Source organism: Nuphar pumila, chromosome 8 (assembly GCF_984573655.1).
Source record: "Nuphar pumila chromosome 8, dmNupPumi1.hap1.1, whole genome shotgun sequence".
Taxonomy (NCBI): Eukaryota; Viridiplantae; Streptophyta; class Magnoliopsida; order Nymphaeales; family Nymphaeaceae; genus Nuphar; species Nuphar pumila.
Genome location: NC_143256.1, coordinates 101,506,553 through 101,524,520, shown reverse-complemented (window position 1 = coordinate 101,524,520; position 17,968 = coordinate 101,506,553). Strand labels below are relative to the sequence as shown.

The 17,968-nt window shown below is 35.3% G+C and overlaps 1 protein-coding gene across 5 annotated transcripts in view; it reads left to right on the top strand.

The window, feature by feature from the left end:
* The window catches only part of LOC149830073 (ENTH/VHS family protein), a 47,921-nt gene extending 30,381 nt beyond the window's left edge, over positions 1–17,540 (top strand). For 3 of the 5 annotated variants that reach the window (XM_090016297.1, XM_090016298.1, XM_090016301.1), the window contains 3 exons: positions 13,703–13,902; positions 14,841–15,264; positions 17,121–17,540. In XM_090016297.1, coding sequence (XP_089872423.1) covers positions 13,703–13,902; positions 14,841–15,264; positions 17,121–17,338 — 842 coding nt within the window. In that variant the 3' untranslated portion in view covers positions 17,339–17,540. The remainder of the gene's footprint in view (positions 1–13,702; positions 13,903–14,840; positions 15,265–17,120) is intronic. The other 2 variants (XM_090016300.1, XM_090016299.1) reach the window with 2 other exon arrangements.
* The last annotated feature ends 428 nt before the right edge of the window (positions 17,541–17,968 follow it).

Sequence of the window (17,968 nt, the reverse complement as noted above, 5' to 3'; positions counted from 1 at the left end):
TATAGCTTCTACTCATTTAGGATGTTCTTTTTCTTTTCCTTGGGAATAAGATATCGGTTCTAAGTAAGAATGAATACAGGCAAAGCAGGATCTATACTTAGATGAGAAGGATTCTTATGACAAATTTTTGGTGTCATAGAAATCCTAGATGTCTAGTTTGTACACTATTTTCACTTTCATTTTTTAATATTTTTCGTGCACGAGTTCTTTGATCTTTACGTCTAGAATGCTGTAGAAAAGTCTTAGCATTACTAGATTGATCCTCGTTATGTATGGCATCCATCCTATCATCAATTTCCTCAACATTATCATTGATATCATCATGAATCCTGGTGTAAGTTTTGTGAAATAGATTTTTAAAGATATATTTTTGATAAAAAACATTTTGTAAAAGCCGAACACCAAATAATAAAAACCGGCTCACACTAGGGTGAGATCCGGGTCGAACTCAGAGAACGAGATAAAACTTTGTATTCCACAAAATGACAAGATTTATTGCTAATAAACATAAATAAGTAAAAGTAACTAGCTATTACAATAAATTACCCTCTTACAGAGGGCTCAAAAAGAATAATAAATAGCCTTATTACAAACCCAAATTGAAAAATAAATAAATGACCCTAATTTAAAAGAAAATAAAAAGGGTCTTCAGTTGCTTGAGCTTTAGTCCCTTTGATCTTTATTGCCTATGTTTCTCACACATCTTAATATGATCAATACTTTGGAGGCTCTCTGAGGGGCCTTTTAGGGACCTTTAGGGGGCCTTTTGGGGATCTCAGAAGGCTCTTCAGGGGCATTTTTGAGGCCTATCGCATAACAACTGCTTCCCTGCAAAATAAAACGATAAACGAGCAGAACAAAACAAAGAAAATATACCAAAATCTAATATTTCAAAAAAGAAAAGCAAGAAACTAATCTAACAAACTATAACAAACTTGTAACATATAACTAACATGTAACAAATAACTAATTAAATAACAAACAATGTAACAAACTAACTACTTGAAACAATAAAGAAACTAACTAATCTTGAAATAACTAAAAGAAACTAACTAATTTTAAACAAGAAAGAAACTAACTAATCAATAAAAACGTAAATGTAAACTAACTACAAATTGAATTGACTAATTAAAACATGCCACTTAACTAAACCTAATCTAATTAATTAATTGAGTACAGTAATTTTAACACGTAAACTACTACTACTAAAGAAAGAAAAGAAAATGCAACTAAGAAAGGAAACAAACAACTGACTTACGATCTTAATTGAATTACTTGTAACTAAAAATGAGGCAATCTAAAACAAGCCAGGAACTCTAAAGAGACGATTTTTGAACTGAACTACCAATTAATTGACACACAAACAAAAGTTCTACAATAAGTTAACAACCTAACTAATTTCTAATAAATCTAACAGCAACCCAATCAATCTATTTATGCTATAATAGAAACTATCAACTAACTAATTAAAACATAAACAACTACATGCCGCAGACGTGCATGCAGATCCAAGACATGATTCTCAAGATCCGGGTGAGCCGAGCAACCTGGATTATGATCACACATGCAGTTGGTCTAGACTGATCACAACCATGATAAAAAAAAGAAAAACTTTTATAGCATGGATCTACAGATCGTAGGTCGTGCCAATCTCACAGTTCGATTCTACCAGCGTGTGCCAACTTCTGGCAGATCAGAAACACACACACTGTGAATCACATAGGTCTGCGTGGATGATAGTTCACGTCAACCAGATTATAAAAAAAATATTTGAAAGCACGACTGACGTGACCGAGTCTGATCACGGTTTGTGTGTGAACTCTCTAATTCATGTTTGATCTTGCTGGCTTACAAACTCCAAACCGAATTGAACAAGGATGCCTAGCTACACGTTTTCTAAAAAAAAATAAATCTAACTAAGGTGAAACTGACCTAATTGAGATAAACAATATATTGCAATAAATTTAAACTTTTCCTACCCTATATGTAGAGAATAACGCAAGAATCAAATTATGTTAATTATGATGCAAATGCAGAAAATAGAAATATGATGTATGCAATGCTAGATATATGCATTCAATGAAATCAAAATCTAATCTATGCACATGAATGTAAAGAGAAGAGGGAGAAAAAGCAAACCTCACAGTTTACCTCCGATAGAGGGGTTAAGAAGAAGAAACGATCTCTCTCTAGGCTGCATGTACCTCCGTCGATGGGGATAAGAAGAACCGGCGCCAGAAGAGATTAGAAGCAAGAAGAGAATGGGGGAGAAAGAGGAAGAAAATAGGGAGAACCGATTGGGAACGAAAAGGGGGAATAAGAGAGGAGGAAGAGGGAGAGGAGGCACAATTTTTCTCAAGAGGGAGACACCCCTCTCTGCTGAAATTTTGGTTTTTATATTACAAATCTAGGTTAAAATTAAAATTTCTAAAAAGTCCAACTAAGTTTTAAAGATTCTAAAAACTAAACTCCTCTAAAAACTTATTTCATAAAAAAACACTTCTAAACAAAATAAACTATTAGTTGACAAATCCTAAACTAATTAAACTTCAAATTAAAAAGTCCTAAACTACTCAAAACACTGAAAAAACGTAGGGAAGGATTTAAATATGCGATTTTATCTTTATTTTGAATTTAAAAGCAGTTTCTCAAAAACATTGATATGAATGAGTTTTTAATGCCTTTTTTTGATGGATCATGCATATATAATGCATAATTTATGCATGATCAAATCCCACAATCACAATCATCAATATTATACTTTAAAAGAAAATTAAACAGGAGTACTCAGATTTTTTTGGAGTCAAAGAAATTTTCATTTTCTAGAAATGTCACATTTCTTGAAACATATAATTTTTTATTCTTAGGATCAAAATATCTATATTGCTTTTGATTTTCCGCATATCCTAAAAAAGCACAAGGAATTGCTCTAGGGGCTAGTTTGTCATTCTTGTTGGATAAAACAAAACACTTATATCGAAAACCCTTAATTTAGAATAATTGGGGGTAAGTTTGAAAAGTTTTTCCATGAGAGAAATATTTTGTAAAGATGAAAATGACATTCTATTTATAAGATACACAATGGTTAAAGCGGCTTCGACCAAAAAACTTTAGGTACAAGATTTGAAATAAGTAGAGTTCCAATGACTTCGACTATATGTCTATTTGTTTTTTGGATAAACCTTTTTGTTTAGGTGTGTGTGGACATTATCTTTGATGTGTAATGCCATGAGAGTCAAGTTAATCTTTAAATTCTTTTGATAAAAATTCTTTCCTTGAATCCAAGCTAAAAATATAAGTATTGTTAAATCTATTTTTTACCATGTGTTCATGACTTCAGATTTATGTTTAAGAAAGTAAATTCAAGTATGTCTAGTAAAATCATCCACAAATATAACATGATATGCATATCCATCTTTAGATATTATTGGTGTCGGACCCCAAACATCCTAATGAACTAATTCAAGCTGTCTAGAGGAAACAAAAGTTCTTTCGTTGAAAGCTAATTTTCTTCATTTTCCAATAATACAATAACTACAAGCAAAGTTTTCAATATTACAAGGTTTTCCTAAACTTGGAAAATAAGAGAGCTTGGATATACTAGGACAAATCCAAATCTAGTTTTTTAACACTACAACAAAAGTATCATTGAAAATTTCTAAAAAGTCCATGTAATAGAGGCCTCCTTCTCTCTGATCTTTCCAATAAGCTTCTCTGACCAGTGATCTTACACCCAACAACCACTTGATGAGAAGGAGACATTACACTCACGCTTCAAAATTTGAGAAACCAATAAGAGGTTTAAAGTCAATGTTAAAATGTATTTGAGAATGAAAAAAATTGTAAAATTTTCAAAGTTTCCTATTCCTTTGATTTCAAAAGATGTGCCATTGGTAGAAAATATATTAGATATGCTTGAATTAGTTTGATGGTCAAATAATATATTTTGATTTGGGGTCATATGGAAGGAAGTACTAGAGTCAAGAAACCAAGGAGACATATTAGGATTGGAATAAGATGAAATCGTTTCTCCGGTTGAAGATGTCCCTCTAAGGCGAGGTTGAAGTACTTCTACCAATTGAGACAGAGACATGATTCCAATTGATTTATCTTGAGGATTGTTCACGTCCTTAGTCTTTTGAGATGGTCCAACCGAAGCCATCTTCTTTCCCCCCGTCTTCTTCAACTTAGGATACAAGGGTTTGATGTGTCACGACTCATTGCAATAATGACAAATAATTTTCCCTTTGTTCTTGTACTCTTTGCCTTGTCTCTCAAAATGAGGTGGCTTGTACATCTTTGTATATGATCTCGACCTAGATACGACCAAGATCGGTTCTTCATAACTTTTAGTTGCTTGTTTTCTTAGCCTATTTTTCTTCATTCCAACTTCTTTAATAGTATCAACAATGGAGGGAATCTTTCCTCTATTAAGAACCAATTTGGTAGCTTTAAAATTTTGTATCAACCCATTGATCAATTGATAAAAGTGCTCCACACCTATTTGCTTTTGGCAAAGCTCAGTATCTAAATGGCAATGCCACTTTGGTTCCAACAATGCAAGTTCTTCTTACAACTTGGATAGAGCATTATAATATTTTGGAATGCTTATATCCCCTTGTCTCATAGTCCTTATCTTGTCTTACATATTCTTGAGATAGTTCCAAGCTTCATTAGCGTATTCAAATTTTGTCCAACTAGAACATTTTTAATGTCAATGCTTTTAATAAGCTACAACATTAACCTTTTCCCCATATGTGGTGGTTCATAATAAAAGACTACATTACATAATTAACCTCTTTGTCCACAATATATATATATATATATATATATATATAGAGAGAGAGAGAGAGAGAGAGAGAGAGAGAGAACTTGAATCACAAACACTTGGTGGAGTCACGAGCACACAAACCACGACTTTTGCACTTATGTGGTTTGAATCTTCAACTTCTAGAATCAAGGGCCAATGTCTCTAATTCCATGTAATAGAATGGCCACTCACAAATGATGGTCCACGAGCACCAAGATCATGAGCACAACATACAAAAAGTCCTTCAAATCAAGCCACTAAGGGCACAACCAACTATCAGAAGAGAGCACACACAACACTCATAAAAAATATTATTTTAATAATGATTCAATGTACAAAGAATGCATAGAAGAATATGTAGAGAGTCCCCAATATATACAAAAAAGGCGAGCTCCTACTAGCCATTGGACTAGGTCTCATCTCGGTCGCCAAACCTGTTATTATCGCAAAATTTTTCCCTCCGTGCGAGAGAGAAACGATTCTGCGAGTCAAACTTCACCAAAGTTTTGAAAATATTTTTTGAAAATAACTCGCCTCCATTTTTGAAATTTGCTGAAAAAATTCGTAGAATGAGACTCGCCTGTCGATATGAGATTCAACTGTTCCTGGCACCTTTACCAGAGATAATTGAACCAAGGATCAAAAGTGTGCTTAACTAGTCTCAAATATTTAAATCATGCTCTATTTCCTAAATGCACCAAGAATCAGGCATGTGCTATGAGATTTTTGAAAAATGCATATTTTGAAAGATATGATGTTTGCTTCTATTGCTTGGAAAATACTTGAAAAAATGATGATTCTGAGAAAATTGTGAGTTGCATTGAGAAAGCATTTTTGAAGAAAAGAAAGGTCAATTTCTGAAAAAATCATGAGAATTTGAAAAATTGATTTATGATAAAATCCCAATGACTTTGAGAAAATCAATTTCTTGGAGCTTTGAACCTTGAAAGTGAGGATGTTAGAACATTAGAAAATCATGATTTGAATTGGAAAAATATTTGAAACATCATTGAAAACTCAGAGTTTTGAGAAAATCAATTTCTAAGAAAGACTTAGAAAATTTTGAGAAAATCGATTTCTCATTCAAATAAATCAATAAAAGAGGATTTGGCCCTTTGAAATGCTTTCATGATGCGAATTAGTCAATATGAATGAATGAATGTAACTTCAAAGAATATTTTCTGAGGAATTTGAGAAAATCATTTGAGAAATGCAGTGAATTTTAAAATAGCCTAAGAGTGTAGGATGAATGTGGCTTATATGAAGATGACAAATCTGGATCTCATTCGTATTCTAACTATGGCTATAAATATAAATTCTACCGAGTTTGTCAACTCCCTAAAATCTTGTGCATGTGCCATTCGTGTCAACTATAGTGGATTTCAAAAATGTGCATGAATTGTCATTCATCAGATATTGAAAATTTATGAAAGCAAACTATATGCAATGCATCCTATTCTATGCAAAAATGTAACTCTTATTCTAATATTATATTTGCTTTTACATCAATGAAATAAAAGAAAAATAAATAAAATCTTCCTTCTGAATATCCCTGCAAAACTAGAAGATGAATTAGCACAAATATATAGGTTTTTCTGGATTTATTCGACAATATCGAGAAATTGTCAGATTTATCCGAATATAAACCTTGATTCATACCTTCCTGATATAAACAAGAGAAATAAATGATACTAATGTATGAAAATACGAAAATAAAAGTTTGGAAATTCGAAATTGAGGTGAAAACAACCAAAATGCCCCTGATAGCAAGATTATGGCCTTGAAATAAGGGTTTTAAGAAAGATTTTTTGTAAAAATGAGAGTTTTGAAATTCAAATGAAGATAAAATTAAACATAAGATGATATGATATGATTATATGCATGCTAGAACCCTAAAATTGCAAAAATATCATTAAAACATCAGATTTCGCTTATATTTCACGTGAATTAAACCTTTCTTTTGATAGTTCGACTAACACACTTGGCAATTGTACTCAAAATCACACCAAATTTGGCATGGACAATTATATTGACCCTAAGAATGGAATAGAATAGAATAGAATAGAATAGAATAGTAAAATTTATTTTTTTGGTATTATTTTAATATGAAAATTAATAAAAAATCCTAAAAATGCATGATTTTGTTCCTTCGCGTACCCGAAGGAGTAATCAGAAGAACTTAAAGACTAACCAAACAACTGACTTACTGTAGTTGCTACTTTACTTGTTCTGTAGACTTTACTTCAGTTACTTTACTTGTTTCAACTGTTACTTGGTTACTTTATTGTTCAACACTTGTTATAGTTGGTTACTGCTTTTAGTACTTTCTCTATAGTTACTTCAGCTTGTTATTTTTCAGTCGACTAATACTTGCCACTTTCGCACTTACCTGACACTGGCACTTGTTAGTTTTGTTCCTGCGTTATAAATTCTGGCCGTGACTAGTTAGGACTAGCTACAAAGAAGAAAAAATAAAAAAATAATAAATACAAAAAGAAAAGAAAAATTATTTGTACAAAAAAGAATATATACATAATATACATAAGTGTGTATGTGTGAATGTACATCTTTACAAGGGCTTGGGTGTCAGTGACCCCAACTGGGGTTTATCTCGCAGGGGGAGGGGGGAAGGCCATTAAGTGACCTGGTTCTTGGCATCGGTTCCTCATCATAAAAAAAACTTATTTTCATACTTTTTAGTTTTTTAATCTACAAGGTAGTAGAAAATGAGTTTTGAATTATGTGATTGTGATATGTAAGCGTGTTTTTTAAGGGTTTCAAAAATCAATGTTTCACAATGCACTAAAATTTCACCACTCAAAATATCATATTTTTAGATAAAAAAAACAAACTATGTTGAATAGATCTATGTAGTCAGATTGATTCAATAAAGCTTGAACCTATAATTTCTAGCTCAATAGTTCCCTGCCTTCAATAGCACCAAATATTAACCTATATATATAATACACAGCAACTAAAAGCCATAAATTTCAAAATTTTTTAAGTTTTTTTGTGGACCAAACTCTACATATATGATCTATAATACAGTTCTTAGTAGAAAACACATTGCGGATCATGTGATTGTGATTGTGATGTGGAAATTGGTTTTTTAATATCTTCAAAAATCAATGCCTACAGTTCACCGTAATTTCATGACTATAAAGATTGTATCTTTGCCTCTAAAAAACATGATTTAAGGAATCAAACAAACTGCCATTAATACATCCATGAAATCTGAATGGAAAGATGCACCCTACACCCATGGTTTCTACTAGGTGGTGTAGGTGCCCTTGGAACACGCCCGCGGACAGACACACACACACACACACACACACATGTACCCTTTGGAAGCTGAAGCTCCTATAGGTTCAAACATTGAACTTAATTTTGCACAGACACATTATACGCAGCCATATATGCACACATATTTGGTTGTATATTCTACCATATTCCAGCCATGGCAAAGCCGGAAAATTGTTGGTTGGTGCCATCCTTAAGTGTGGCTTTCACACTGAATATCCTGCCTTGCGTTTGAGTAAACATGAGCGGCAGATGCATACCCATGAGAAAGATAGTTCAGTCTATTCTACACTTGGTTTTGCTGATCAACACACATTTTGACTGGTACAACTTTTCCAGAAAGCGCTGGGATGCTCTAATACATGACAGATGGTTTTTGGAGACAGTCATACCTCTTGTGTGATACACTCAAGTAAATGTGACAATTCACACATGTACACATATAGTTAAGTATTTGGTACTAATTGTAGACAGGGGCAGCCACCTGTGTAGAGAGAGAGAGAGAGAGAGAGAGAGAGAGAGAGAGAGAGAGAGAGAGAGAGAGAGAGAGACGGCTGCACAGAAAACTCAATAACATAAACTTGATTAGGGCTTCTCTCTATATTAAATAGAGAGAGACAAAAAAGAGAAATTACATCTAAATCCTTATAAGAGTAAAATTTCAAAAAGACTCTAATATAAGAGTACTTAACATAAAACCACCTATTCTCAACACTCCCCCTCAAGCTGGAGCATAGATATCAATCATGCTCAGCTTGTCACAACATTTGGAGAAATTTGGCCTAGCAAGAGGCTTTGTAAACATATCTGCAACTTGGTCTTCCGACTTTAGGTATTTTGTAGTGATATGCCCAGCTTGAATCATATCTCTTACATAGTGACAATCAACCTCAATGTGCTTTGTTCTCTCATGAAAGACAGGATTGTTTGCTATATATGTTGCCGCTTTGTTATCACACATCATGGTCATTGGAGAGGAAACCTTCACCTGAAGATCATGAAGAACAGTGCGAACCCATATCAATTCAGCAGCTGTTTGGGCCATAGCCCAATATTCTGATTCTGCACTTGACCTGGAAACCACATTTTGTTTCTTACTTCTCCATGAAATCAAGTTGTCTCCCAAAAACACACAGAATCCTGTGGTAGACTTTCTATCTACTACAGATCCAGCATAGTCAGCATCAGAATAGGCTACTATCTCCAGAGTTCCACCTTTCCTGAACAATAACCCCTTTCCAGGAGAAGATTTTAGATATCTGAGAATCATTATGGCTGCATTCCAGTGTACCTCAGTTGGTTTTTCCATAAACTGGCTAACTTTGCTTACTGCTAAAGCAATATCTGGTCTGGTAACAGTTACATATAATAACTTTCCTACTAGGGAGCGATAGCTTTTGCTATCAACTGGTTTTGACCCTTCTTCAAACAATTGAACTTTATGGTTTTTTTGATTTTTGGGATAACCGATAAATATGCATTTTGTAGCTTGAGCAGCTAATTTATCACGGTCAGGGCCAAGTTTGTGCACAAAACAAACACATCCAAATATTTTTGGTGATAAAGGAAAAAGTGGAGCATTAGGTTTGAGGATATGTAATGGAATTTGATCACCCACAGAAGACGAAGGCATGCGGTTGATCAGATAGCAAGCAGTGGTAATCGCATCACCCCAGTATAACGCAGGAACATTAGATTGAATCATAATGGTCCTGGCAACATCAAGGAGGTGCCGATGTTTTCGCTCAGCCACCCCATTTTGTTGAGATGAATAGGCACAGGAAGTTTGTGGTTGGATGCCATGATCTTGGTAAAATTGTAACAGACCTTTTGATTTAAACTCGAGAGCATTATCAGTGCGAACAATCTTGACAATAGATTCAAACTGAGTTTTTATTTCAAGAATTAGGGATTTGATAAGACTTGGAACTTCAGATCGTTCTTTTATTAAAAAAACCCATGATAACTTAGAGAAATCATCAACAATAACAAGATAATAACGACACTGAGTCCTAGTAGGAATCTTACTAGGACCCCATACATCTGCATGAAGAAGTTCAAACAATTTATTACTAGACTGACTCTGACTAGAAGGGAACGAACTTCGATGATGCTTGCCCAACTGACATGCTTCACACTGAAATGATGTGGTGGAAGGAATCTGAGGAAAGACCGACCGAAGTTTTGACAATGAAGGATGACCAAGACGACGATGCCACTGAACAGGACTGAGTGAATGTTCCACTGCAGCATTAACAGAACCCATTGGATGATGTAGGTAGTAAATTCCATTTTCTTCATAGCCTCCACCAATCTTCTTCCCCGTCAGCAAATCCTGAAAATGACAACCCATTTGATAAAAAATCACTCTACAGTTTTTTTCTTTTATAAGGCAACTAACAGAGAGTAAACTTTGAGGAAAGTTTGGGGCATGAAGAACATTATTCAACTGTAATGAGGAGGATATAAAAATATTTCCCTGACCAGCAACCGGGGAGGAGCTCCCATCGGCTAAGGAGACTCCAAGCTGAGCCTTAACATCCTTAAGATCTGAAAAACATGTGAATTTCCACACAAATGTCTGGAAGCACCAGAGTCAATAACCCACTTACTATCAGTCGGATGAAGATGATTTCCGGTTGAATATGCAACACCAGCTACAGGAGGTCGAAGAGCTATCAGCTCATCATATTCTGCACGACTAAGGGTGATACTACTTTCATTTTCAGCGATATTCTCTTGTACATTTGTTGCCTCGAGAGTAGTCACATTTGCTTTAGGAGTATATGACTTTGATGAAGAAGATGTTGGCCGACCATGCTTATCTCAGCAACGATCTTCTAAATGTCCAGATTTTCCACAGAATGTACATTGAAGCTTTCCTCTGCCTCCCATACCACGTCCACGTCCTCGTCCTCTGATATTCTGAATATTTCCACGCCCATAACTAGATGGGACAACAAGAGCAGATGACTGAGTTATAGGCTAAGACTGTGGCAGAGAGATCGCAAGTCTACTCAGACGATTATAAGCATCATCAAGAGTGGGAACATCAGATCCAGTCAACATTTGAACTTTTGCAACAGAAAAATCTGAAGAAAGCCCTGTAAGAAAACGAGCAGCCATGGTTTGTTCTTGATGATCCTTTTGCTTCGAGCAACAAAGAGGCCTGTGAGCATTAAGTCTTTCAAACGCAGCTTTGACAGAAGCATAATACTGGGCCAAGGTCTGATTTCCCTGTTGTAAATTATATATTTCTTGTTCGACTTGCAGGATACGACTCACATTCGTTTCTTGTGAGTATGTATCACGAAGATTGTCCCACATCAGTTTTGCTGAATTATAGTAGATCAATCCATCTGCAATATGGGGTTCAACACTATTCATGATCCATGACATAACTATGTCATTATCTTCATCCCAAGTAACATATTTTCCCAACTTTTCAGTGGGTTCGCCTTCCAACAAAATGTGTTTTCGACGATGTCCAGATACCGACATCATAAAAGTTCTGGACCACCTGGCATAGTTGGTTTCATTCAACCTAATAGAAGAGCCATACGCGAAGGGGTTGGCAAACGCCTTATACTCCCCAATCTGTTCCATTTTCGAATCATATTTCGAACTTTCAGCCATACTGTTCTCTAGAACAACAAGTATTTAAGTAGAGTTTTCCACCACTATAAGGAAGCAGCCCTGCTGTTTCCACAAAACAGTCCACAACCAGCAGGTAATCACTCCTGCTGCTTCCACGACAAATGTATAGCTGAAACTAATACAACACGAAACACAACTCATCCCAGCAGAGAGTTAAGACCATTGCTGCACCCAAACACACCACGACCAACAATACTATTCAGTTGCAAAGCATACGAATACGACAACTGCTGTTTCCAAAACATATAGAGCATAACTGACAATCAGTCTTCAAACAATTAAATAGATCAATCATATCTCGATGACACGCAGCAAAAAAAAATCAGAATCACGGTAGTCACGCAATCAGCACAGAAAAATATGACACTCTCGGCTGGCACGCAATATCACAAACACTTGTTGCGTGGCAGGAACAGCCAACAACTCTCGGCTGCGATACAGCAGCACAGAAGCCTGCTGCGTTACCCAAATAGCAGCACGTCAATCACAGCATGCACGCATCAGCAGGAACTCATCATGCTCCAGAAAATCACGCCAGGCGATAAAAAATCCAAAAAAACCCAGATAAAATCTGTTTACAGCTCCAGGAGATCACGACAGATCTGGGTAAGATCCATCCTTAGATCTGACGACAGATCTGGGTGACATCCCAGATCTGTTATCAGATCTTCCCACTAGTGCAACAGCAAACCTGATATAATTTTTTTTTTCCGTAGTCTGAAATTTTTCGTTGGTGACGATCAGTCCTCTTCGAAATCACGCTCCCGAGATCGCAAGCTCTGATACCATGTAGACAGGGGCAGCCACCTGTGTAGAGAGAGAGAGGGAGAGAGAGAGAGAGAGAGAGAGAGAGAGAGAGAGAGAGAGAGAGAGAGAGAGAGCTGCACAGAAAACTCAATAACATAAACTTGATTAGGGCTTCTCTCTATATTAAATAGAGAGAGACAAAAAAGAGAAATTACATCTAAATCCTTATAAGAGTAAAATTTCAAAAAGACTCTAATATAAGAGTACTTAACATAAAACCACCTATTCTCAACACTAATAGTACTTGTAATATCTAGTGGAAACTCATTTTTGCAAGTACTATCTACTTGATCGGAACCTACTGGTTTTTTGTCATGATTCCTTTTACTGGAAATCATTCTTTTGGTTTCGTTATTTTGGCAAAAACCTGGTTCTTTGTATTGCAAAATTTTGGTGTATTCTAGGTTGTTGATTTTAAGGGTTGTTAAAAAAACTGTCCAAAGATCAAATTCATAATCTAAAACATTTTTTACTAAATATAAACTATATAGATCAAATCTCTGAGGTCTGATTCATCAAGCACTCAATTGATTTTTAGAAAATCAATGGGTTTACTAGATAGTAGGTACTATTGTCTGTACCAGGTATAACCTATACAAACACACACATTCTTGTACATGCTTATCCCCCACAAATATGACACTACATGCACACAGATACATGTTGTGGAAGCACATAGATCAACAGTAAGAAGGAACCCATCACGCTTTCCTTTCCCACAAACACCCATATGTATACTAGGTACTTTACACTAGGTACCTGGCTGCCTGTGACATGTGATCCAATGGCCTGCAACACTTGATAAAAAATGCTGGTAACCATGGCACCGAGTCTGGCCAAATCAAAAAAATCTTGATTTTGGACCTGAGAATTCAAATCTGCTGATCTATAATACGGTTTTCACCCTGATTGGACCCATGATGAAATTCATAATCCTCAACTGTTTGTGCTCTCAAGTGCTGTGTAAACCCTGTCTCAACGAGCAAAGGACAATGATAAGCTTGCTCATAGATGATTCTGATTTCCTTGATGTCATTCCTGGCCTCTGCTTTCTTTGTTCAGGTAGTGTTAGAGAACCTTTCTGATTTGCTGTGCTAATATTTTAATAATGTTTTTGATGTCTGTCAGGAACAGCTACTGCAAAATCTAGCCATGAGGATTTATTCAACAAAAGCCTAATTGATGACCTCATTGATGTACATACAGCTACGCCAACTAACAACATTAGTACAAGCAGCAATGATATGCCTGAAGTTGATCTGTTTGCTGATGCAAGTTTTGTTTCTGCATCTCCTAATGTAGATGCTGGATCAGCTTCTCATTCCCAGGTCAGATAATCATTGTTTACAATTTGTCTGGAGAAATTTCTAGTTGTTATGAACATGGTTCATTGTTCGTGCTGTTTTTTCATTAAAATTATTTGAAGAGTTTTTTTTGGTTGGCAGCATATTTGGTTGCTTGAAGATGCACTTCCAAAATTTCCATATTTCATGTCTTTTTTTTTCACTTTCATAATTAATATTTTTTGCTTTCCCACAAATTGACACATTTCTTGTCATCTTGTTTGTAAAATTAAATGTACATTGAGAGAAAATTCACTTTTCCTATTGGGGATAGTGTTTGTTGGTAACCGAAGTTTTACTGCTATTTAGGGCTGGTAAACAAACCGAGCAGCTAGTGACTCAGCTCAGTTCGACTTGTCACAAACTTGTTCATGGTCGATTCGTATAGCTGGCCAGCTGAGCCATGAGCAGCTTGTTTAGCTTCAATGAGTTGAGCCCGAACATAGGATGTTTGGCTTTGCTCAACTCGGGACAGCTCGTATAGATAAAAAGATATCTTCTTTTTAATGTATGATCTATATTTTAAGTGTGATGTATAAAAAGAAGAATGCATAAAATTTATATACAAAGAAAAGGATGCATGGAAAATATATACATACTATATGAACTATTAAGTGTTATATATATATTAAGTGTAATATATAGATATATATCTATTTCGTGTATAGATAACATGGAATATGGCTCCTCTCATTCAGGGACAAGCCAAGCTAGAGCTCGGCTTGGCTAAACTTGAACACGAGCCTAATCATGAGCTCAATCCACTGGTAAACGAGCCGAGACTGAACATGCCATGTTCGGTGGGCTAGTTTACCAGGCCTATTGCTATTATGTTCAGATCAATCTAATTGCTTCATTTTACTCTATTGAAATAATCCTTTGTATTATCTTCCATTTTCTAACCGTGAATCTTTCTTTTTCAGTCTCTGCAGGTGGAGTGCGACCTTTTTGCTCCACCAGTAGCCTCTTGTGCATTTCATCCAACAGTAGATCTTTTTGCTTCATCTGAACCTGCTTTGCCTTCTCCCAAGTTTCCTTCTGAGCCTGGCAAAACACATATGAATGATCCATTTGCAGCGGTTCCACTAAATAACTTTGAAGACATGGATCTCTTTGGTGCATTCACCTCTAGCACAGATGCAAAAAGCAGCAACTTTGTTCCTTCTAACTCAGATACTTTGCCCACGGAATATAAAGGAAATTCTACTGTTGATAGCGTGAAACCTCAAACTAAGAATGCTGTGACTGAATCCAAGCCTCCACCCAAGAAGGACACCTTCCAGATCAAGTCTAGTATCTGGGCTGACTCATTAAGTCGTGGCCTAATTGATCTCAACATATCTGCTCGTAAGTGAAACAATATTTGTTTCAAATCTATGTTTTGTTTTTTTATTTGACAGGACTTCCTTATGTTTAATTGGTTGGCCTCCAGTACATCTGATATTGATCTGCCTCCTAAATTGTGAACTTAGATGAATCAAATTTCCCTTAAAGAGTATGATGATCTAGTGTTTGAAGATAACCTTATGTAATGAAATGAAGATCTCACAAACCCAAATATGGGTTCAAACAAAAATAGCCGCCAAGATAGCACACATAAAAATAATTGCTTTATTATGTAAAGAACGCACACAAAATACATAGCTTACAAGGGGGATATTTTGTTGGTATTGTCAAGGGCATTTTTGTCCTTGACAATATGACCTTATGTTTAATTGGTTGGCCTCCCGTACATCTGATATTGATCTGCCTCCTAAATTGTGAACTTAGATGAATCAAATTTCCCTTAAAGAGTATGATGATCTAGTGTTTGAAGATAACCTTATGTAATGAAATGAAGATCTCACAAACCCAAATATGGGTTCAAACAAAAATAGCCACTAAGGGCCAAGATAGCACACATAAAAATAATTGCTTTATTATGTAAAGAACGCACACAAAATACATAGCTTACAAGGGGGACATAGCCCCATATCTATACACAAAAAACTAGCTGTTGGGGAGCTCCCCAATGGTCATATTGTCAAGGACAAAAATGCCCTTGACAATACCAACAAAATACAAAATATAAAAAGAAGAAAAAACAGAAATAAGAAAATACAAAAAATAAAGACATAAGAGGACAGTTCTGCCCCTAATGGGTAGATCCTATTACAAGGTAGAATGACCAAAATACCCCTAAAGGGTATTAACTATTATAAACACCTAAAATACACACACACACACACACACACACACACACACACACACACACACACACATATATATATACTTATATATGTATATACATATACATATATATTATCTATGTACAACATTACAATCTTTTAACACCTTAGAGATCCTTTCTCAGTTGACACTGAAATAAATTCGGCAATCAGTGGTTGCTTTGATCAGATGCCTTTGGGACATCAAATATATGTTCAATCATCAGCAGTCAAAATTGATTGAGATGGTTAAAAGTTTTTCAATCTTAACCAGGAAATGGTTGGATCCTGCAAAGGCAGGTGGAAAAATGTCACAAATTTGTTCTTCCACTTTTAAAGTTGAATTCTACTTTTCAGAAACTGCCTCAACTTTTTTATTAATTCTTTGGCTGCCCTCTGACGTTATGCACATGGTAGAACCATGACATCTGTTTTGAGTTTCCACAATTTTCTGGAGTCAGTGTATCACTTCTGTTTTATCTATAACAAATATAAGTGTAAAAATTTGTTTTTTTTTCATCGGATAAAGTTAATGATGAAGCGGTTCTTGCTGTATTTGCTAATTTTGTCTATACTTATGATGTTACATTATCTTGCAACATACTGCTATCCATTCTTTCATGCCAGCAAGATAAGAGTGGCTAGAACTGGTGAACATTAATGATCTTCACTGGTTTGAGTTAATTCAAAGCTGTTATTAAAGCAGGCTCTTTGATAGGAGCACAAATAGCCATATGAATCTGGAATTTAGTGCTGTTGGATTGTGCACCAGCCAATCTTGAGCTAGGTTCTCCATTAACTGAAAGGAAAAAAAGAAAGAAAAAGAAAAAGGTTAAGAATTTCTTTTCTTGACTTTGTTCTGTGAATTGTTTGTTGATCATCATATTCTTGTCATCTGAAAAGATCTACATATTTTGCTGTTCATCTTTATTCACCGTCTAGGATTATTATCTTGTGATGGCTGCTTGTAATATTTGAATTTTTAAATATGTGCAGCCAAGAAGGCTTCACTTGTTGATATTGGGATTGTCGGGGGACTGAGTGATGAGTCAGAGCAAAGAAGAGATGAGAAGGATAGGGTGCTTCCAGCATCATTTCAGATGGGGAAAGCCATGGGCACAAGATCTGGTCTGGGCAGAGCTGGCTTTACATCAACACCACCTGGATTCGAAAGCTTCCCTGACCTAAGCCAGCAGTTTGGAAGCTTTAAATGAACGAGTTATTCAGTATATTTTTTTGTGTTTCTTTTTAGAAGATGGCCATATTGTTTTCAGTGAAATCCGTTCAACTGTTCCATTGCCATGGACCTTTGAAGCTGAAATGTCTTCAATATGTTTAAATTTTAGTGTTGTTTGTATTGAACATAAAAAGTTGCATCACTACCTACATTTCCTATAATGATATGGTTTCTTATGATTATGATGTTCAAGATGTTTGATCTAGTACTTGGTTTGTTTTATTAAGTCTCAATTTGGTGCTATGTTTTAGTTATTGATTATCCAAGAAAACTAATCAGAGTGAGGATTGTTTTCTTTGTAAAAGTATGTTGTGTGTGTATATATATATATATATATATATATATATATATATATATATAAGATGCGTTTCTTAGGCCCCTTCAAAAATTATAGTTTTAAATCTTTTTTCTCCCGTCTAACACCACATATGTGATCTATAGGTTTTGTTTAGTGGGAACCAGCTTTTGGATCACCGAAATCTGACCTGTATACAGGTTTTTTGAGTGATCCAAAATCAATGGCTACGAAGGTACCAGTTTTTCTCGGCTCATAAAATGATATTTTTTCATCGAAAAACATGATTCAAGAGTCTATTCCCACTAAATA